This window comes from Anabrus simplex, chromosome 1 (genome assembly GCF_040414725.1).
Source record: "Anabrus simplex isolate iqAnaSimp1 chromosome 1, ASM4041472v1, whole genome shotgun sequence".
Taxonomy (NCBI): Eukaryota; Metazoa; Arthropoda; class Insecta; order Orthoptera; family Tettigoniidae; genus Anabrus; species Anabrus simplex.
This window is the reverse complement of record NC_090265.1, coordinates 344,593,955-344,618,688: the sequence shown is the minus strand read 5'-3', so window position 1 is coordinate 344,618,688 and position 24,734 is coordinate 344,593,955. Positions and strand designations below refer to the sequence as shown.

At 37.7% G+C, this 24,734-nt stretch overlaps 1 protein-coding gene across 1 annotated transcript in view; it reads right to left on the bottom strand.

Annotated features, from left to right (window-relative positions):
* LOC136856771 (ribosome biogenesis protein BMS1 homolog) overlaps nt 1-24,734 on the bottom strand; it is a 317,735-nt gene that overhangs the window by 173,360 nt on the left and 119,641 nt on the right. The window contains exons 8-10 of the mRNA XM_067134870.2: nt 18,522-18,649; nt 18,057-18,437; nt 5,994-6,322 (exon numbers count right to left, since the gene is read on the bottom strand). Of these exons, the coding sequence (XP_066990971.2) occupies nt 5,994-6,322; nt 18,057-18,437; nt 18,522-18,649 (838 nt within the window). The remainder of the gene's footprint in view (nt 1-5,993; nt 6,323-18,056; nt 18,438-18,521; nt 18,650-24,734) is intronic.

The window sequence follows — 24,734 nt, the reverse complement described above, 5'->3', positions numbered from 1 at the left end:
CAGTCCAAAAGTATTATACTCACGAAGACGAACTTGTATTTTGTAAGGATGTTTCAAATCTTCTACGTCAAATGGGAGAGAAAGAGTATGATCCTAGTAACTGGCGTGGTTTTATTGACTCTTCCAAAAGAAGTTTAAAGGCTGTTTTGCTTCATAATAAAAATGTTCTGGCATCCATACCACTTGCATACTCCACAAAAATGTCTGAAACATACGAGACCTTAAAGTTGGTGCTTGAAAAAATTAAATATCACGAGCATGGGTGGCAAATTTGCAGTGTTTTGAAGATCATTGGATTGTTGCTGGAACAACGAACAGGCTACACAAAATTTCCCTGTTTCCTATGCAAATGGGATAGCAAGGCGTGGTATAAACATTGGGATACAGTGAATTGGCCACAAAGGAAACAACTACAACCAGGATCCAAAAATGTCTTGAATGTAAGTCTTATTGACTGTGAAAAAATTCTACTTCCACCCTTGCACATCAAATTAAGATTGATGAAACAGTATGTCAAGGCATTAGATAAAAGTAGCATATGCTTCCAATATTTATCCACTAAATTACCCTCTTTATCAGATGCAAAAATCAAAGAAAGCGTATTTGATGAACCACAGATTCGTAAACTGATGAAGGAAAAAAATTTCACGGACACGATGACCAAAATTGAGAAAGAGGCATGGAACGCATTCAAAGATGTAGTGACTAAATTCCTTGGCAACATTAAGGATCCTCAATACAAAGAAATTGTAAGGAAAATGTTGGTAATGTTTAAGGAACTCAGTTGTAATATGAGCCTTAAGCTTCATTTCTTAGCTACGCATCTGGATTATTTCCCTCCAAATTTAGGAGCTGTCAGTGAAGATCAAGGTGAAAGGTTTCACCAGGACCTCAAAGATGCAGAACGACGCTATCAGGGACGTTGGGATGTGAATATGATGGCCGATTACTGTTGGTCGATTGCACGAGACGACCCTTCTAGAGATCATTCAGGAACTTCATAAACTCGGAAATTCCACGGAAAACGGGAAAAGACGGACGTGTGAATCTAACCTGCACATATTGTAAGTAAAAAACTATGTATGTTTAACCGCGTAATTTTTATTCAAGGCACGGTTATATTAATTTAAGAGAAACTGTACAGCCGAAACTAAAAAGGGGCTTTATGCTTCAGTTTCACGAATTTCAATATACATTAAAAATATAATACAAACCATCTACTTATTACAAAGCAGCATTTATGTGTATTTACATACATACATACATACATTATCATTATAGACTGTTATGCCTTTCAGCGTTCAGTCTGCAAGCCTCTGTAAATTTACTAAACGTCGCCACAATCCTCGATTTGCAACTAGTGTTGTGGCCTCATTTAGTTCTATACCTCTTATCTTTAAATCGTTAGAAACCAAGTTTAACCATCGTCGTCTTGGTCTACCTCTACTTCTCTTACCCTCCATAGCAGAGTACATTATTCTTCTAGGTAACCCATCCACCTCGATTCGCCTCACATGACCCCACCACCGAAGCCGGTTTATGCGTACAGCTTCATCCATTGAGTTCATTCCTAAATTAGCCTTTTATCTCCTCATTCCGAGTACCCTCCTGCCATTGTTCCCACCTGTTTGTACCAGCAATCATTCTTGCTACTTTCATGGCTATGTGTATTTTTATGAGTATTTAATGCATGCAAAATATGATTACGTTTTGCAAGCTGAAATTTACATTAATACATCAAATTTAATCAATACTAAGTATCAACAATTTTACGTAAGAACAAAATAACATTTTGTAAAATTGCCACTAAACCAGACGTGATACACCAAAACTAATTTTTTTCTTGAATTCTGTGTTAAGAAATTCATAAAACCCAAATATTTTCGTTTTTACCGCACAAAATTTTTTTATCTTTTGCAGGCTAGTGTAATCATTAAAATTTCAATCGCAAAACGGGAAATGGTAAATGTTGATTCTGTGGTCAGAACAGCAATCACCAAATCTACTTGAGTGGTGTTAGCAGTATGCAAGCCACTGGACGCCACTGTAAATAACCACCAGCTGACGCAGAACTGCTAGATGTTTCCATATCAACCAACGCAAATAAAATGAAAAGTTCCTGTAGTGCTTGTTAAAAATTATGCTGAAATGATGTTGGACATTGTCAGGACAGCACATGAAGATACAGTTAAAACTGACAATTCTTAATTTGTGGCTGGTATAAATTCGCAATTCATTGCAGTGTCCATGAAGTTAACCTGAATAAATGATGAATAAAATTAGTTAAATTAATGAACTGAAGGAGATAGTGTGTTAGTCAAATGACATAGGTTATATGAGACTTACCTGTCGTTGCGGCATGTGGTGCGTGGCCTATTGTTGTGTGCCCCATACTAACGGTTTGTGAGATTCAAAGGAAAGGGAAGGGGCGGGACAAGGAGAAAGAGGCGGAGAGGAGAGAGAGGGAACCTGAAATATTTGTCCTGGTGTTGGTACCGCCGGTGGCTCCAAGTAGCCTATGCAGTGGCCTCCACGGTATGCACTAGCCATGCGTCTTGGTAGGTGTGCTATTTACCAACTGATGAGACCATCAGCATACTGGGGCGAAACGCTGGCAACCATAAATGAGTAAGCTGGACATTTTATAATGTCCAATAACGGACCAATTATATTGGTATTAACTAGTATGTTCCGAGCTGTCAGGAGAGAGAGGGTATGAAATGACATTTGTAGACGAATAAGTTTGATTGGTGTCTTTAAAAGTAGGAAAGATCAGAATATGATAAAGTTGGAATTCAAGAGGACAAATTGGGCAAATATTGATTTGTAGGAAGGGGGTTAGGGATTGGAATAACTTTCCAAGGGAGATGTTCAATAAATTTCCAATTTATTTGCAATCATTTAAGAAAAGGCTAGGAAAACAACAGATAGGTGATCTGCCAACTGAGCTACTGCCCTAAATGCAGATCAGTAATGATTTATTGAAGCCAACTAGCGCATCCCATCCTGCATTAAATAAAATTAGAACCTATTTGCTTTACTCATTTAATTACAGAAGCATTCATCTTCCATAATCCATCTAAACAGCAGACTATCTGTATCATTACAGCAAAGTCAGATACTCGTAACAGCTATCCATACGAACAATACATGGAGGGCAACATCAGACTTCTCATAGAAAGAGAGAACCTCTCATAAATTACTATAGGCTCTTAATACTTTGGTTGTATCTCTTAACTCCTTCCCGTACATTGCACACTAAAACATACTGGACTCGCATGTTGTATCCCGTGATTTGCATAGCAGAGCTTACTCGAGTTCCAAACCATCTTCCTCTGCCATTTAGGCTAAACATATAACTTCTGGACACCAGTCAATTCCCTACACTTCCTAGATACAAGTAACCTGCTAAAATATTTTTTAAAATTTTTTTTGCTAGCTGCTTTACGTCGCACTGACACAGATAGGTCTTATGGTGATGATGGGACAGAAAAGGCCTAGGAATGGGAAGGAAGTGGCCGTGGCGTTAATTAAGGTACAGCCCAAGCATTTGCCTGGTGTGAAAATGGGAAACCATGGAAAACCATCTTCAGGGCTGCCAACAGTGGGGTTCGAACCCACTATCTCCCGGATGCGAGCTCACAGCTCCGCGCTCCAAACCGCATGGCCAACTCGCCTGATAAATAAGTTTTCTTAGAGAAGACCTACAGATGACAGAATACAAATACATTGCTGCAACATGGCTACATATTGCGAGTCGAGCAAAGAGGGTATTCCTTACTAACTATGTAGATTAATATGTTGACAAAAACAATGATAGTGAGTTTGATATTTGTACTCAATATAATGGAAGTGATGTGGAAGCAGTTGGCTCAGAAAATTAACTTGAAATACATTGGATGGGACGGAAGATGCTCATTTAGGTAATGTGCCAACTTGGACAAATAATATGTTTCAATCCTCTAGATAATAAAATTCTGTTCCTGACTTGAGAGGCTGTACAGAATTTTCCAGCTGGTGCCAATTAATTAGAATATTTTGAGGACATCGTTGGTGCTGATTATTTTTGCAAAATAAGCTAAGACTACAAAATTATAGCTATAAGATAAGAGTGCTTTGAAAATAAAGAAAGACTGGGAAGACACCATTCCTGAAGAAATGAAAGCATTATTCTAATTTATATGGGGGATACTCTACATCAGCTGCCTGAAAGAGAGAAAAAATAAATCTTCCAGGCTTATTCAGTGTAATATTGTTCATAATCGTATGCCTGAGAAGCAGTATGATTGCTGTCTAAATACCTTCATCTAACGGTTCCCAAAGACGAAAAGAAATTGGGGGATTTAGAGTGAATTCCTGTGTACATGGCATAACCAGGAAAGAAAAGCCCCATCAGGCAGAGCAATTCAGACTGCCTTTAAGTGCAAGCCAAGTGGCACTACCTTGCGCTTCGTTGGACATTTCTTGATTTATCTTACCGAACTAGGGGTTTCTGTGTGAGAGTTATTAATCTCATTGTAGAAGTTTAGAGTAAGCATAGTGTAAATTTTCTTGTTGTGAAATTTGAAACAGATACACGAAGTGATTTAAAAAAGTTAGTGAAGGTACTCCACAACCATCCCTGACAAGCAAATTATTACTCCAGGTTTTGCCAGATAGGGAGGCAAGGAAAATTTGTGGGAAATGGTTAAGGGGGAGACCCAGCTTAACAAAGGAAAAAAGAAGGTTAATATTCATTCGAGTGTTAAATATGCTACAATTGTTGTTGACAATTGCTTCTGATTGCTCTGAAGCATGCCAATACTGGGATATGTGCAGCATTTGTCAACAAACTTTGTAGTATACATATAATAATCAAACGAATATTGGCCTATTTTCCCCGTGTTAAGCTGGGTCTCCCCCTTAAAACTACTCATCAAGAACTACCAGCATTATCTTAGTATTTCTGTATGAATTTTGCTACAATAAGAAGTTATTTACTAAAATAAAATAAAAAAGTAACTTTACAAAAAATAATTTTGCATCTATAAATAAATAAATAAATAAATAAATAAATAAATAAATAAATAAATAAATTAAATGTAAGTTTGCAGGACGTGTAATTAAAGATGAACATTTGCTTCATTTCATGTCAAACAAGTTAATTAATTCATCTGTACAAAAGTATTCATGCATTTATTTTGGAAATAAATGCAGAATACATACACAGAAGATTCAGGGATAATGATTTCACAGAAAACAGCCCTGAGAGTCATCAATCTACAAAGCTGGGAGAAGATTGTTTGAAAGAGGAAATTAAAAATTAAAAATACATGAAATTGAAGAAGAGGAAGAAAACCGACACCAGACACTTCAAAGAATGAATGAATGAGGTAAAGGAAACCACTGAAGAAAAACACGTTAGTGATAGCAATACCAGGCACGGTTATCCTCCTGGGAAGGGGAAGTCTATGTCTTATTGTAAATGAACAACTTAGGATAGGATATAAATAATACACGCTATGAAAGGCAAGCGTGAGAAGATGACCAGGAAAGATAAAGAAAAAATGAAACACCAAAGGTAGGTTAGTTCCCTTGATATCTTATACATCATAGGTGTTTCTTTTCTCTTTTTGTGTTTTCTGTTTTCTTTGTTTTCTACTGTGTGTGTTATCTTTCAGATTTCATATATTAGGGTTTCTCATTACCACATCAAGACTGGAGATTTCTTAAGAAAAGCCTTCCCTAACACAAGATAGCTTATGTATGTAAGTTGGCAATGCATTATGATGAGCAGTTTGTTCATGACCTTTAATGTTTTAAGTTTTTCCTCTTTCCCAGCTGTCTCACTTTATAGTGAGTTACTTATTTGTTTTCTTACTGAAAGATGAAAATGTAACAATGGTTTTAAAAAAAGCTTAAAATTACTGAAAGTGCACCAGTATCACAGATGAAAATGTAAAAAACAAACTACAACAAAATCTATTATTCTAGTAAAACCACCCTCTACTCACCATACACCAGCTTCCAAAGGCTCTGAGAATTAGCCTGACGATCCAGAAATGCATCAGCTGCCTTCTGAGCAAGATTTGCTTTCCATCGAACATTGGAGGAATCAGTTTCATTCCTTTCATCTGAACTTGAAACATCATTGTCACTATCACTATTGTCACTATACACTTCATCTTCCTCAGAGTCATCATCCGTGCTAGTAACTTCAGCTTCAGAATTCAATGCTTTTAAAGTTCCAACACTATTTCTAGTGCTTTCTTCCAGTTTTAGCAGAGCATGCGAGATCCGGTCTTTAATTTCCTTATCCGTGTTTGCACTCAACGCATGATACCTTGAAAAGAAACACAAATCAACCAATGTACCTCTAGCCACTACATTTCAAAAATAAATATTAGGTGCCATGATTTGCACATTGTTTCTCAGTATTGAAGGTTCTTTTAAATGCTTTATATAATAAACAGCAATTTTATACACTATTTAAAGGAAACTGGTCTGGAAATAAATATAAACAAAAACCATGCAATATGTATCACGAAAGGTTGTATGATAGAGAGGTCTCTTGTGGAAATTAGAATGTGTGGAAAAAAAAAAAGGAGAAACCATACGTTACCTCAGAGTAAACTTCCCAAATAAAACTAACTTCAATTATGGTATGGCTTAAGCTGTCTGAAGGAACACCCAAGAACTGTCCATATCATCACCCCTTTTGTAGGCTGACCAAAAATTGAATGTCATGAATACTTCCATTTGTCCAAGTCTTTATAATCTTATCAAACAGTGCCTCCAAATATAATTCTTCATAGATTCATCTGTGATGTTGATATCAGAATTAGATGAACACTTAACCTTTAGTTACTCATACTAACTCCAGCATAATTGTTTGTAAGGGGTTACTCAGACCCCCAGGGCAGTAAGCATTAAATAAATACTGTAGTTACAAAACAATCATTGTTATTGTACACTCTAAACCACAGTAGAAGAAACATTTACAAAAAATTAGCACACATTAAGCAAGTAATTTCAGCGGAGTGTATTTTCCACCCACAGATTACTCAGACTTTCCAGACTTTTTTCTCAAGTGCTCTCCATAAAAATGTTACCAGCAGTTTATGCACCTTGCTTTCATTTTCCTATTGAATGATCTGAAACAAATCATACATCTCCTTCTCGACATTCCTAGTTCTTGTACACCATTCCTGTCATTGTCATCTCTGCAGAGACTTTTCTTACAATTTCTAGGCAGGCTAGGTACAGCAGCATGCACCTTCAGCCAAGGTTTAACAAATTTTTTCACCAGCTCTTTCTGAAATACTTTCCTTGGCATGTTTTGTTTGTTGTTGGAATGATGTATCTATAAAATAAAAGCACTGATACTGACCATGCAAAAATGAGAGTCCATTTGCAGGTTCATTGGGTGCTATTTCAAAAGTTTGATATAGCTTGTCATTGGTGCTCATGCCACCTCTCATGCTGTTTTAGTACAGAACTAATTTTGGCTTCTTTTATTCTTCATCAATAGCTGCATCATGATGCACACTAAAGATTAGTGTAAGAGTTTCAGATTTCTCCAGGGCATCAGGCAGTACTAAAATCTACATATAGCCATCCCTCATTTCAACGCATTATATCGAGGTAGTTACTATGTTACTTTCGTCAGGAATATCTGTTTGTTGCTCATCGTGGGCAATAAGTGAGGGTGACAGTATGTCGGGTGGCGACATATTGGAGGCTGACTGTATAAAGCTGCAAACTCCCCTCTTTTTCTTGGTTTTGAAACTCTGGGGTTTTTCTGTTTTATTGTATTCAGTAAAGTAAGTTTATTTTTAGGTTGCTGTGTCACACCGACACAGATAGGTCTTATGGTAACGATGGAACAGGATAGGTAAAATGGGATACCATGGAGAACCATCATCAGGGCTGCGAACTGTGGGGTTTGAATCCACTATCACCCGAACGCAAGCTTTCAGCTGCGCGCCCCAAACCGCATGGCCAATCACTTGGTAGTATAGTAAGTGAAGTCATCCTTGTTCAGTTGGGAGTCAGCCAGTAGAAAGCTGTCATACTAATTACACTAGTCTGCGATGAAATTGCTGCCTCTGAAGTTTGATTGTTTTGGGGGCATTTTTAACATGCTGAATTCAAATTCAAAGCCAGAAAGTTCCTATCAAGTACCATTTAATTTTTTTAAAATTTGGTTTATTTTCCTTATAGTGTCATTTTCGTATGCCCAAAGAGTAATTATGTAAAATGCAATTCTTTACCAGACACATTCTCATCTTATCTTTGTGAAAATTTACACATGCTGTTTTAGTTTCTCTCACATTGCATTAGTGTGTGTGATCTGGAAAAGATATCAGTTTCAAGCTGTATTGTGGAGCAGAATGTGTTGAGTTTGTAGTTCAGTACGAAGGTATATTTACCATGTCACATCACCCATGTATAAATGATCCAGACCACTTTTGTTATATATGTGGGAAATAAACATTGCCTAAGCAATGGCATATTATTACAGATTTTGTAAATAATAAAAAAAATCATATTTTGCCTATTTTGGAATCAAACTTGGAGACCAAAATAAACCTTGGGCATCCCACAAAGTATGTAGAGTATGCACTGAAGATCTTCATCATTGGGTCAATGGCAAATGAACGTCACTATTTTTTGGAATACGGGCTTGCAGAGAGCATTCAAACCATAGCAATGACTGCTACTTCTGTTTGTGTGATGTGAAGGGATACTATTCTAAAAAAGCAAATTGTGTATTCAGTTGTTCGGTCAGCCATTTTACCTGTCCCCCATGGGCCTGATGTACCAATCCCTGTGCGATCAGAAAATCTTGGAACATTTTTCATCCGAGTCTGATGCAGAAGTGATGGAAAAAGAGATGAGTGACAGTGACTACCTGCCAGGATCGTCTGCTGCAGAACGTGGGTGTTTTAACCAGAGTGTTTAACTTGGTGAGGGATCTTGCCCTTTCTAAAGAGTTAGCTGAGTTGTTAGGTTCTAGACTCCAAGAAAAAAATCTGCTCTATCCATAAATATCATTCTATTGGTACAGACAACGCAAAATAGTATTTAAATCCTTTTTCTCTAACGAGATCTACCTTGTATATTGCAATAATGTGAAAGAACTTACGCTAAAACCTGGACTTCCAAAACTATGATCCAAGTGAATGGAGAGTGTTCATTGATGCTTGCAAGTGAAGATTAAAGGGTGTTCTCCTTCATAATGGAAACATTTTGGTTCAGTGCCTGTTGCCTTTTCAGTGATCCTCAAAGAATCATACGCAAATTTGCAACTGATGTTATTGCGAGTGAACTACAGTGAACACAACTAGCAAGTTTGTGCCAACTTTAAAGTTCTTACTATGCTACTGGGTCAACAATCTAGTTTTACCAAATTTCCATGCTTTCATTGCCTGTGAGATAGCAGAGCACGAGTTGATCACTGGACTAAGAAAGACTGGCCACCTTGAGCAAGTGTGGAAGTCGGTTCTAAGAATGTTGTGTGCCAAAGCCTTGCAAGTCCTTCTAAAGTTTTGGTACCACCTCTCTACATTAAGCTTGGCTTAATGAAATAATTCGTAAAGGCTTTAAATAAGGAAGCAGACTGTTTCAAGTACATATGTGAGAAATTTCCAATACTATCTGAAGCAAAATTAAAAGAAGGTATATTTAATGGTCCAGATATACAAAAATTGATGTCAGATGCAGCATTTAAAAGCACTAAGGATGAAAAGGAGAAAGCAGCACTGATATCTTCCTCTGAAGTTGTTTCAAAATTTCTAGGTAACAAGCAGTAATGAGCAGAAGGGTACATTGTGTGAAGCTTCCTGTGCTAAGGAACATTGGACCTCTGCATCTCAGTTTGTAACAGTACTAGAAAGATCACACTATCCAACTGCCCACAAACTCACCCCTAAATTAGACATTATAGTTGGAGGGTTTGATTTTTAATTTTTTTTTTTTTACACAATCTGTTTTACGTCGCACTGACACAGATAGGTTTATGGCAACGATCAGATAGGAAAGGTCAAGGAGTGGGAAGGAAGCGGCTTTGGCCTTAAATAAGGTACAGCCCCAGCATTTGCCTGTTGTGAAAATGGGAGACCAGGGAAAACCATCTTCAGGGATGCCGACTGTGGGCCTTGAACCCCCTATCTCCCGGGTGTAAGCTCACAGCTGCGCGCCCCTAACCGCACGGCCAACTCGCCCAATAGGGTTTGATTTAGTCAGAAAGTTAGTTTTTGGAGAAGAGACAACTGTTGCCCTGAATCAGCTTTCAGGAGAAAGAAAACATAGAGAAGAGAGAGAGAGATAAAGAATCTGGCAGGAAATGCACAGAAAAGCTAAAAAAAAAAATTATATATATATATATATAATACACCTGTTAAAGCATTGCTCCGGCCACGAAATTTATGACATAGGGGCAAGAATCATACCTCTACTCCGAACTATACCATTCATGGATGATTTACATGAAAACGGGGGTGTCATGCATGAACAAGTGCAATAATAAAAGGTGTATACTCGTTTCTCAGGGTAAATTACTTCAAATATATCCTCAAATACTCCAAATAAGTCGTAGGCTCCGTTGAAGTAAGGCTATCCATTCAATCAATCACTCAGTTCTCTAATATTCTGGTAATCAACTGTAAAATCCTTTCTTTAGGGCATAAATAAATTCAATTAACTCCCATATAATCTTACTACTATGTACTATCGGCTACTTAAATAACAGAAATGCAATAATAACCCTATATCTAGTTTATTAGTATGCTAATATATATATAATAAAAATATCAATTCAGTTATCGGCAATGGAGAAAAGGAATCGTATGAAAATAAATAAAACATTCTTGGATTCTTAATTTTTTTTTTGTGATAAACATAATTGTAAATCTTTAAATTATCATCGTTAAATTGAGTACATTTACATTATTCTCCAATAATATACCATTTTTCAATATTTTAAATTAATTTATGGGAAAAGGTAGGGATCATAACTTTATTCATCAAGAGGGAGTGGAATATCTTCCTGTTACTGCTGTTTGGGAATGTCTTTGGGGCATCACTTGGATTCTCATCTTTACTTTTGGTTTGTTTGTTTGGATTCTCACTACTGACTCTTTATGTCACGAGATAAGTATTATGTTGTTTAATTATGGTTTCAGAAACACCAATGCAGCTATAAACATTCCTATCATTGCTAAAAATGAGTAAATTAAAACTGTACACCATTATATGTACACGATAAACCAAATATCCTTACTACAGAGTGCCATAGATACAATAATAAATCAGTCTAACCTGCGAAAATCGTGCCACATGAATTCCTGATCATATGCCAATTCTTTTACTTACATTCTCAAATATCTCATCGCTGTGCCAAGATTTTATCAAAAGAAAAACCGTTCTACAAATCAGCATTGTCGCGCTGAACTTCTCGTATATTTATGCGAGATTCCATTTTACTCTAGTATATTTATACTACGTGACGTATAATAAGCAAGTAAACTAGCAATATCTTTAGTTTGAAAGTCACTACGAAACATCTAATGTTTGGATCAAATCATACATTCAGCTGAACATGGCCTGAATCCTTCGCTTGCAGTGCTAACTACAATATAAATACTATATGTAACACAGGAACTTGCAATTCTCTCAACTATCCATTACTCACACGACGAACCAAATCATATTTCCTCATAATAACAACATTCTGCTATACTAATATTTCATTTCCTTCATATACCTCCATACTTAAAAAAAACATATTCATTTAACTTCATTTAAATACTCTCTGTGTTACGGTAGAAATGATCCATAGCCTGAATATTCTTTCACAAACTGCAACTCCATAATATTTCAACATTCCCATACAATGCAATTATTGTACTGGCCATGTCTGCCGCTCACAATGACCACAATTACTAGGTTACGTTTCATATCTCGCATGCATTTCCTTTAACCACAACTGATCTGATGTTACACGGTCTGTTCATATAGATTGACATTAAACATGTACTTATGCTCATCAACCTAAAATCATCTCGCAAGCACTACGGTTATACTACAGAAAATGGCACATATCATCGGTTAATAATTGAAATTCAGACTCTAGTATCCGTTCATTGGCACTAAATCTCTTACTGTTAGCACTCCTGCACTCAAACGAAATATTTTCCACCAATTGATTTCAAATTCAATACGATGCAAACCATAATACTTATCTCGTAACGGGATTCTGCTGCTGAATTCCTCCTGGCCTAGGGCATCTTGGAACAGGCAGCCATCGCAGTCCACAGGTTACGTCATCTCCGGCTTCGGCTGGTAATCTTGTCTTGAGCTAATTTTCATCTTGAGCGATCTTTCCATCTGTTTAGGCTGATTCCATCTTGTCACCAGTTCTCATGAAATGATAAAACAACAAATACATGGTAGAATGTATATTTCACTGGTGAACAGTAGGTTATTCAATGCGTATAATTTGCTATGTGATTCTCGTATCGGTCATAAATATCTCTCTTAATTTTGTTGATATCTTTAACTCAGCCTATTTCTCGTTAATTCCCTTGCCTAAACAGATATTGTTTCCAACTTGAAAACAATAAATTATGCTTTTCTTAGCATAAACTGGCCGCTATGATATTGATTTCGGCCACTTTCATTTCAACGTTCGACCCGGCTGTAGTCTCTTTCTTCTCTGCCAGTATTTTACCGACACAATAATCACTGTTGTTCTTTAAATTCTATGTTTATCCTGCAGATATTAGCAGTTAAACTCTTCAACGAAGTATCTATAATACTACTTTAATATTTAATATCACGTCAATCCCTTTCTTCTCTGCCAGTAGGTCGTGCTAATCCTCTTCAAATCGTAATTTTTTTCAAGGTAGTAAAGAATCGGTTCAATTCAATTTTTTTTTTACGGTCCATAATTATTTAATCTAGAAACTCTTTTCTTTGCGACCGGTCGATATCGATTTACTCTATCTCTATTCTGTACATTTTGTACATTGCCTGAAGCTGTTCTACGCCATATTTGTCCACTGTTTCCATGACAGTTATCGCCGCAAATGTAACGTAATGGTACAATATATATATATTGAACAGGACCCAGCTAGGAAGATATTCCAAGTAACTGCGGTGGCACTATTTGGTCTTCTGAACGTGCTCACAATGAAGTAAACTCAACTCTCATGGACAGTGTGAAGAGGATTGCTATTCTTGCCAGCATATCCATGAACAGTTTTTTCCAGGTTTATACAGCTTTGCAAAATGCAGTGAAAACACATCTGGGCAAGGAGAAGAAAGAAGACACTGTTAATGAAGTTTTAGGAGGTTTGATAGAAGACTACAGTGAATTTGCATAGAAATGTTTGCTAACATTAGGATTTTCAACATCGAAGGTGGACAGAGAGAGGCTTCTCTGCTCACACGAAGATACTTACTTCCTGATTGCCGCATAACTCTGCATGCTGATAATGTTGAAACCACATTAGTTTATACTGTGGAGACAAGTAATTCAATGTGTTTTTTTTTGTTTTGTTTTTTATGTAGGCTACATATAAATTCATATTACAGGTCAGATCACCTAACTTTATTTCGAGGTATAAGTGATTTTTATATATTTATTTCTATAACATTTTGTATATCTGATTGTTCTACGATTTAATAACAAGGATACAAGCCCTTATCATAAAATTAGATTTACCCCTTACTAGAAGGAAAATTTCACAAGAAACAGTGATCAGTTTGACAATTTATTTAATGAAATACCAACTGAAATAGTGTCAGTTTTAACATTGAAATCAACAGTTTTATTTCACCAAAAGGCCCTTACTTACTAGGTTACATATTCATCATCCATCATAATATGGCCTCAGCTACCATATGCAGAAATTCTGATTTGATGTCATCCAGCAACCAGTGTATTAATTTAGATTTTCCGTTCACTCGACCCATTGTCAGAGTTAACCGGATCTCTGCCAGGCAATGTATGGTTGAGTTAATTTTGTCGGGTGAACACCACACGTGTCACCTAACAAGGGAACTGTCCATACTGCCATATCAAAATCAACAATGAAATTTGGTAGAGAGGATGAGGGGTTCATTAGAGAGCAATGTACAAAAATTCAGCTGCCATTTTGATCTGTAAGATCTGAAATCGATATGGAAATGTCTAATAGAACTGCACACGTTAGTGTATAGCTAGACGTGGACAGCCCTGGTGACTAGCTGAAGCAACCAGTTTACCTTGAGCTTTCTGCGCTAGACAGTTAACACATATACCTCTGAAAGAACAGTCATGAATCCGGCTAATGTTCTAGAGTATGCTTTACATTATTTCTGTGAAAAAGGTTTCTCCTCTTCTAGTGAAATAACTTCAGAAGAAAGGAAGATGGGTCAACATCTGATCGAACTAACTGAAAATCATCCCATGGGTGCCAGCATCATCTCGGAGTTGTGTCTGGAGAAAAATAGCGACAGTGAAAGTGATAGTGGAAGCAGCGACACCTCATCTGCATTATCTGAAAGGGAAGGCAGCACACCATTGCCAGGAACAAGATGTGTTACGGATCCAATTTTGAGCCCCGAGTCTGATTCCTGTCAATCCAGTGACGAGTCACTGCAGTCACCTAGCAAATCTACTAGTTCAAGCTATGCTTCCAGTCCACAGAAGAAAGTGAAACTGTAGATCTTGCGTACAAGAGAAAAGCTGTAAATTTATGGTTAAATAAGGGGGGTAAGAAGCGGCTTTCATTAACCACTGTTCGCAAAAATTGTCGTAAGGTGACGTCACTACGACAACTGTACAGGAAGAAGAACCAATTAGAATCTATATCAGTAAGCTCCATTGAACACAGGAAACTGACGCATACAAAATTATTTTCTTGCTTTACAGAAGCAAGAAGACTGAAGCGGAATGTATGAGATGAAGACCTGCGACTGTGGGCCTTGGAAATTTCAAGAGAGATTTCAATGGGGCAAACTAATTTCAGCGCATGTGCTAGTTGGTTGAGTCGTTTTAAGAAAAGGTACAGAATAAAAACTAGAAAAATTACAAAATTTGTATCCCGTGCGTATCTGCAAGAAGATGAAAAAGATAAAGTCGCAAAGAAATTTGTGGAAGCAGCTACAGAGCGATTTTTAGACTACACCCCTTCTTCAATATACAATACTGATCAGAGTGGTTTCATGCATGAAATGACAGCAAAAAGGACTCTATCGTTTGTTGGTGAGAAACATACAGAAACAGTTGCTCAATCAGTTAGTGCACTAACCCATTCGTACACAATTATGCCTATAATTAGTATAGCCGGTTTTCTTTTCCCGAAATTATTCATTGTACTACAGGAGGCAACTGGAACCTTGGTCCGAGAGTTTCCAAAGAAATGTTTCATGCTCGAAATGTAATTGTAACAGCCACAAAATCAGCGAAAATGGGAAAAAAGGAATTAAAGTATTGCTTTAAAGAATCCTTCTTCCCATTTGTGGAAGAGAAGTGTTTGCTACTGCTAGATTCCTGGACTACTTATAGTGATAAGAACTGTCTTGAAGATATTCCTCCAGGCAACAGTATAGTAATTCTCTAGATTCCTCCCAGTACTCTGTGGCGGCTGGTGGTATATGAAGCTGAGTGTTGCACCCACAATTTCGGTGTCACATTTTTATAGCTTACAGAATTAACAAGAAACTCTATTATCGTTAAGTAATGAACTGCATTCTTACTAAAACTGTAACCGAGCTCGATAGCTGAAGTCGCTTAAGTGCGGCCAGTATCCAGTAATCGGGAGATAGTGGGTTCGAACCCCACTGTCGGCAGCCCTGAAGATGGTTTTCCGTGGTTTCCCATTTTCACACCAGGAAAATGCTGGGGCTGTACCTTAATTAAGGCCACGGCTGCTTCCTCCCCATTCCTAGGCCTTTCCTATCGCATCGTCGCCATAAGACATATCTGTGTCGATGCGACGTAAAGCAGAAAAAAGAAAAACCACTGTAATATATCTGGCAATTACAACCCAGGAAATAAGAGAGTAATTATACACTGTAAGTACAGTTACTTTCAATAATAATGTTATTGGCTTTACGTCCTGCTAACAACTTTTTATGCTTTTCGGAGATGCCAAGGTGCCAGAGTTCTTTTACATGCCAGTAAATCTACTGACACGGGGTTGACGTATTTGAGCACCTTCAAATACCACCGGACTGAAACAGGATCGAACCTGCCACGTTGGGGTCAGCAGGCCAGTGCTTCAACCGTCTGAGCCACTCAGCCTGGCAGAGTTACTGTTGCCTCACTTGAATTGAAAATTTGCCAACCTGTTTTTCACTGAAGCAAGATGTTGGTAATATTGTGGGTGGTCTGGTATGGCGTGGAAAAGAAATTAACCAGCAAGTTGGCCGTGCGGTTAGGGTCGCGTAGCTGTGAGCTTGCATTTGGGTTATAGTGGGTTCGATAACAACTGTCGGAAACCCTGAAGATGGTTTTCCGTGGTTTCCCATTTTCACACCAGGCAAATGCTGTAGTTTTGCCCTAATTAAAGCCACGGTTGCTTCCTTCCAACTCCTAGCCCTTTCCTATACGATCTTCACCGTAAGTCCTATCTGCGCCCGTGCAACGTAAATGAAATTTGTAAATTAAAAAAATGGAAACAAATTACCTTTGCGAGAGGAGAGAAAGTAGGAATGAAGTAATCTCCGCAGAGTGGCGCAATCTAACGAGGACGTTTGTAACTGTTCCTCAGTAGGGGACTTGTTAGTCTCGTGCAACTCCCTGAGACCGATACTGGTGAGAATGCTACCTGATGCTATGCAGGCTTAGGCTCGTCCCTGCTGAGGTACATTGCGCCGCGCTGTCCACTAGGGAGTTGCCGTAGGAAAGCATCCCCCCTGAATTTGATTCGAAGCCAGCGGCGTTTGTTGGTCCATTACGAAGCATTAGTACAACGAACGACCGAATGTGGTTGATTTTAACATGGTTCGTATCCATGTTAGGTTTATTAAACTAAAGCATTAGAAGAAAAGACGACAAATGAAGTGCAAAATGAGTGGGAGGTGTGCAACCCTACAACAATACCACGCACCGCCCCTGCTGGCACTACAGGGAAAATACAGCCCTTGGACAAGTTTTTACTCTGGCAGTGGAAGGCTTTGTATCGCCGCTTAACAGACAATATGCTGACTTGTGAAGACGTTCAGTTTTATGTTTATCAGAGAAACAGCATACTGAAAATGCAGCCCTTCATTGATTTTCAATTTTCTTCCTCATGGTACAAGGACATGATTAAATATTTGTGGTTCGCAACCAATTACACAACGGAGAGACCTCCAGAGTTTGAAGTGCCTGCAAAATATTGCCTTCAAACAAGTAAAAAAAAACTGTGAAGAACAATGCGGCCCCAAAGTGCATATTCGTTGTGCATGGTGCCAAAAATATTTGTGTTTTTAACATGCGATTACGTTTCGCATTTGTTCCGTAACAATAAAGTGACCTTGGCGCGTGGCAGCCTGCCAGTTCATTTTCTCTCTCTCTACAGCACAACTGCAACTCCATTCTGCTGTGCGCCGTGCGAGCCAGCAAGAAGCACGGGTTGTTCACTAAGCTGCGTTGTCACTTGGATCTTGTATCAAGATTTTGAAACCTTCCAGTTCAAAATTGCAGCTAAATTTGTGTACATCACTATTTTATGGGTCTCCTCATGGTCTCTGCAAAATTTCATTGGCAATTTCGATATGACAGTATGGACAGTTCCCTTGTGAAATCTTTTACACACTGACATTGCATAACATGGAATACTGAATGAACCTCTGCCATTCAAAAATCTAATTCCCTCTGCTTGGACTGAACCTCCTATCTTGGGATCCAGGCCACCATTCTACTACTAATCCACAGAAGGAGCTAATGCCCAAGTACCTGGATGCAATTTTTTTAATGAATTAATTGAAAAACATTTAACCTACCATAATTGAGCTGAGAAACTAAAATTAAATAAAACACAAAAAGGAAGGAACTTTTAAATAAAAATTCAGCTTGTGCTTCTTTGTAAGTTCACACTTACCTTACAATCTTCTCTCCAGTCAGATTTTTGTCAACACTATCTACGGTCTCTTCAACGTGAGTGGTTTCATTTTCTTCTTCACTCTCTTCTTCTCCTTCATCATCTCCAATAACATCCAGCAGTTTCTGCGTTGCAGTGGCAAATGAAGTTTTTTTCCTCTTTACTGGAGGCTCCAGTTCACTGCCAGGACTTTCACGTTTTAAGGACACGTTATTTGGCAAATTTTCATTTTCTGGTGAGTCACTTTCAATTCCACTTTCACTTTCATTACTACTTTCATCATCACTGTTCATTTCTTCAGTACTGTCAGGAAACACAACTTTTCTCCTGGACCTTCCAGAGTCACCTATTACAAGCTCCTCGGACAATCTTCCAGAATTCCTACACAAAATTCACAATTTGTTAAAATTCTACAAGAAAGATTACACAAACATAGCATACTTTTACCAACAATGGTGAACTCACCCTACAACATCAGAGGCAGTGATAGGTACAGCACCAGAGAACAGCTGCAACTCACTACGAGCCATCTTCTCATCAATAGTCTCCTGGACTTCCAGCATAGAACTTACCAACTCAGCATCCTCACCTGTCTGAGAAATCAATCAATTTCATCAATACATTTCACTATTAGCATCCCACAGATACAAAGGTGGGTAGAAAAACAGTACAGTAGTTCAATACTGGCCATGACTACCATGCTGCCAATCTCAAAATTATCATGCTTTACTTACTCACTCTAATGGAAGGCTCTATCTATTTGTGAAGAAACTTCAAGCTTCACACAGCCAAAACATCTATGGCATATCAAATAATTTTCTGAAATCAATAATAGATCATGTTCTAACCTCTCACTATCTGTATGTATGACAGTTTGAAAATAGGAATGTTCCCAGAAACTCAAAAGTATTCACAAGTAATCCCAGTATTTGAAAATGGCGACCTTGATGTGCCGAGCAATTACTGGCAAGTTTCAGCTGTCCCAGTATTTGGAAAAATTCTAGAATGTATTGTGGCAGAGCTATTGGTAGACTTTTTTGAAATTAATAATCTTCTATGTAATGAACAGTTTAGATTTTGATTGGGTAAATCAACTATTCGGGCAAGTGACTCCCTGCTTACTTCAGAAAACAAGAGGCCTGCTCAGATTTTGTTATGTGATCTCAGCAAGGCTATGACTGTGTAATTTTAAAATTACATCACTATGTGGTTAAACAAAAGAAGTTTGATATCCCAGGTCATCGTAAACAAGCAATAGAAGAAAGTGGAAGGCGTGAGGTCATCTAATCTTTACATGAAACATGGTGGCCCACAGGACTCAGTGTTAGGACCATTTTTGTTTTTGGTGCTAATTAATGATCTAATTTACAATGTGAACTCTTCAGCCAGAACGATACAACTTTCAGAACAAACGGTAATACTGTAGACAAAGTTAGAGAACTAAGAAAGGACCCTATATTCAGCAACTGAATGGTACAAGAAATGACCCTATAAAGCTGTTAAAGTTTTATTTGGATGCTAAGCTGGCTTGGGATGCACATATCAATTTAATTACATGGAAATTATCAAGGGCACTGTATTTATTAAAGGCCCTTACTGGTAAAGCTCCAAGGAAGTTCCTGTTAAATACATAACATTTTTTTCACAGCATGATGCAATATGGACTTTTACTGTGGGGAAATTACATTAGGACCTCGAAGTTTCTTGTAATCCAAAAGAAAGCACTACATCTTATTCCCAAGTCTCCACCACATACCCTTCATTTATTGATAATTCTATTACGCCTGTAGTTAATTTGTACAGTTTTAATGCCTTATATAAAGCAAAACATATCACAGACATTAAATATTGTAATGACTTCCACAATCACAACATGAGGAGAAGAAACCAGGTGGATATATCCTACTGTAGATTACAGAAAACAAACGCTCTTCAACAGATTACCAACTAGTGTACAGGTTCTTCCTAATAATGTATTTAAAATTAGATTGAAGCACTGACTGCTCCAACATCCTTTTCATTCAAAAAAGGAGTTCTTTGAAATTGATGTAATCAGTATTTAATTACAGAATACTGTAAATATTATGTGCCAAAATCAAAATATAAATATTTATCTGTATACAAACATGTATGTGATGATGTCTATTGCATATTTTATGCTTAATGACAGAATAAAGATCGATGATTGATTCACTCACTAATTCACTCGCTCGCTTTGTTTTGCTTGGCATAGTTAAGGCTTGCATCTTACAGACCCAACCAAGTGATTTCCACCACTTCGTAATGTTGAGGAAGCAGCTAGGTCATACACGATTCAATGACGATACAGGCATTTAACATGCTGTCATGACATGGCTTCAGGAACTGGACGCATATTTCTTTCATGCCACAATAAATGCTTTGGCATATGGTTGGAACAAGTGCTTAGACAAAAGTGGTAACTATGTTGACTAGTAATGTCCATCATTGTCCTGGTACTGTGTATCCTTATAATTGCCTGTAAAATAAAGTTTCTTCGTGTGACCCGACCATTGTTACCTTATATTTTAAAGCACCTTTCTACTTCATGACATGGAGATAAGTCTCACAGATATTTTAGTTTGTTTAGGGCCAGCCACTGTTCATCACATGCCGATGAACAATGCTATACCCTACATCAGTGGTCCTCACACTGTGGTACACGTACCCCCAGGAGTATGCGTAAGGCTTTAGTGGGGTAAGCAAGCAGCCTTGAAGGAAAAATTTGAAAGAAAAAAATATATATAAAAAAACAAGGAAAGAAATACTAATGAAATGAAATATATTTACTCTAAAACATCCTCATATCACTGACTGTGCCATCAAGTTTATGATCCGTTTTTCAGTAACGTATCTATGCAAGGGCTGGTTTTCATCCATTGGGTATCTAAACAATAAGTACAGTACTACACATCAGAAAACTGTGTCACGCCATGCAAGCACACTCATCCCACTGAAATTTTGATGATTCATAATCTTTGAATTCCAGAATTAAGGTTAAAGTTATTCAATCTTAGTTATTAGTTTGGTTTATTTATATTTATGGCATGTGGCCTCATGACAGGCCTGGTGCAGGTCTTTCAAATTTGAAGCCTTATATGATAAACATGTTGATTCCCATAGGCATACCAGCCAACTTTCCCAATTTAGGCCGGAGACTCCCAATTATCGACAGTTTTTCCCGCCTCCCGATTGTTCTATTATTTCTCCCGATTTTAGCTTATTTTTTGGTGAACTTCAAACATTTGTTTTCAAAACCCACCATTTCAGCTGTTTTATGCCAGTGGCGGGAAGTCCTTCGGTAATTGGCCTTTTCCAAATGAAATATAATAATAATAATAATAATAATAATAATAATAATAATAATAATAATAATAATTAATAATAATAATATTCAATGCAGCCAATGGCCATACATTAGACGTTTATTAATGCGAGAAATGTGCGCGAATGTGCGATCATTACTGAAACCTGTATGCCGTGATGTGTATACCAATTGTCAATCTCTCGTTCTCGTGTGCTATGTTCATGTTCATTCACAATTCACATAAGTCCAGTTGATTCTAGAGACTAGTCTCTAGATATGGAGTCTTTTTTTAGTAATTTAGTGACAGAATTTCAATGATAACGACTAGTGACTTTTCTAGAGATTTTAGGGGCCATTTGGAGACAATTCTGACTACTATTAACTTATCTCAATATACATAAAATAAGAGTTTTGTCTGTACATTGCTCAGCATTTAAAAGGAATGGCATTTCTGTACCGGTCATGACCACAATAACAAGGGGAAATGCACGTTTTAATTTTCTGTAATTTATGTCTGTATGTATGTACGCTCATCACTAGAAAACGGCTGAAGAGAATTTAATGAAAATTGGTATATAAAGTCGGGGAATAAGTCACTACAATCTAGGCCATAAATAATTTTATTCACGCTGAGTGAAATGGTAGTTTAGGGGAAGGCCTAACATTTATCAAATATTTGTTATTATTGGCCCTATTGATAAATACTACATAACTAAAGTTACATATTATTAAATTTCCTATCATTTATGTCTTATACATTGTTACCGTAAATGCTATGATAACAGATATTCATGAATTTTGATTTTTGTTGTAAATCCATATCAACACCGAGCCACGAGAAAATGGGTAAACAGAATTTAATGAAAATCGGAATGTGAAGTCGGGGAATAAGGAACTACAGTCTACTGTATAAATAATTTTATTCACCTTGTTCTAAATGGTAGTTTAGGGGAAGGTGCCAAAAATTAAATTTTTAATTACCTATCTTATCAGTCATATCAGAAAGTAATACATAACAAAAGTTATAGAGAATACATTTTCCGATTATTTATGTCTTATTCAGTTTTAACGTACCAACTATAATGATATTGGTGGTGATGGTGATTAAATTGTGAATAAGAATGAGAAAAAAGTCATGAAGGCAAGTCGCTTGAATAATAACACAAGAGCGAGTCGTGAAAGAAAGGACGACTCGCTTTACATTAGATGTTCTAATATCACAAAGTCAGAAGAAAACTAAATGTGAAGGCCTGCAATATAGAACATATATACATTAGCATTATAGACTGTTATGCCTTTCAGCGTTCGGTCTGCAAGCCTCTGAGAATTTACTGAACGTCGCCACAATCCTCGATTTGCAACTAGTGCTGTGGCCTCATTTAGTTCTATACCCCTTATCTTTAAATCGTTAGAAACCGAGTCTAACCATCGTCGACTTGGTCTCCCTCTACTTCTCTTACCCTCCATAGCAGAGTCCATTATTCTCCTAGGTAACCTATCCTCCTCCATTCGCCTCACATGACCCCACCACCGAAGCCGGTTTATGCGCACAGCTTCATCCAGCGAGTTCATTCCTAAATTAGCCTTTATCGCCTCATTCCGAGTACCCTCCTGCCATTGTTCCCACCTGTTTGTACCAGCAATCATTCTTGCTACTTTCATGTCTGTTCCTTCTAACTTATGAATAAGATATTGTGAGTGCACCCAGCTTTCGCTCCCGTAAAGCAAAATTGGTCTGCAAACAGACCAATGTAAAGATAGTTTCATCTGGGAGCTGACTTCCTTCTTACAGAATACTGCTGATCGCAACTACGAGCTCACTGTATTAGCTTTACTACACCTTATTCAATCTCACTTACTATATAACCATCCTGGGAGAACACACAACCTAAATACTTGAAATTATCGACCTGTCCTAGCTTTGTATCACCAATCTGACATTCAATTCTATTGAATTTCTTACCTACTGACATCAATTTAGTCTTTGAGAGGCTAATTTTCATACCATACTCATTGCACCTATTTTCAAGTTCCAAGATATTAGACTGCAGGTTTTCAGCACAGTCTACCATTAAGACCAAGTCGTCAGCATAGGCCAACCTGCTTACTATATTTCCACCTAACTGAATACCTCCCTGACATTTTATACCTTTCAGCAGATGATCCATGTAAACTACAAAGAGCAAAGGTGAAAGAATACAGCCTTGTCTAACCCCTGTAAGTACCCTGAACCAAGAACTCATTCTATCATCAATTCTCACTGAAGCCCAATTGTCAACATAAATGCCTTTGATTGATTTTAATAATCTACCTTTAATTCCATAGTCCCCCAGTATAGTGAACATCTTTTCCCTCGGTACCCTGTCATATGCTTCCTCTAGATCTACGAAACATAAACACAACTGTCTATTCCTCTCGTAGCATTTTTCAATTACCTGGCGCATACTGAAAATCTGATCCTGACAGCCTCTCAGTGGTCTCAAACCACACTGGTTTTCATCCAACTTCCTCTCAACGACTGATCGCACCATCCCTTCCAAGATGCCAGTGAATACTTTGCCTGGTATACTAATCAATGAGATACCTCGATAGTTGTTGCAATCCTTCTGTTCCCTTGCTTATAGATACGTGCAATTACTGCTTTTGTCCAATCTGAAGGTACCTTACCAACACTCCACGCTAATTTTACTACTCTATGAAGCCATTTCAACCCTGCCTTCCCACTATACTTCACCATTTCAGGTCTAATTTCATCTATTGCTGCTGCTGCCTTATGACAATGGAGTTTATTTACCATCCTTTCCACTTCCTCAAGCATAATATCACCAACATAATTTTCCTCCTCCCCATGAGCTTGGCTGTTTGCAACACCACCAGGATGATTTCCTTTTACATCGAGAAGATGTTCAAAATATTCCCTCCACCTCTCCAGTGATTCCCTGGGATCTATTATGAGTTCATCTGAATTACTCAAAACACTGTTCATTTCCTTTTTCCCTCCCTTCCTAAGATTCTTTATTACTGTCCAGAACGGTTTCCCTGCTGCTTGACCTAGCCTTTCCAGGTTATTACCAAACTCTTCCCATGACTTCTTTTTGGATTCAACAACTATTTGTTTCGCTCTGTTTCTTTCATCTACGTACAAATCCCTGTCTGCCTCGGCCCTTGTTTGGAGCCATTTCTGATAAGCCTTCTTTTTACGTTTACAGGCTGCTCTCACTTCATCATTCCACCAAGATGTTCGCCTTTTCCCATCTTTACATACAGTTGTTCCTACGCATGTCCTTGCTGTTTCTACTACAGCATCCCTCCGTTTGGAGACGAAGGCTTAAGAAGAAGTTCATACCAATCCA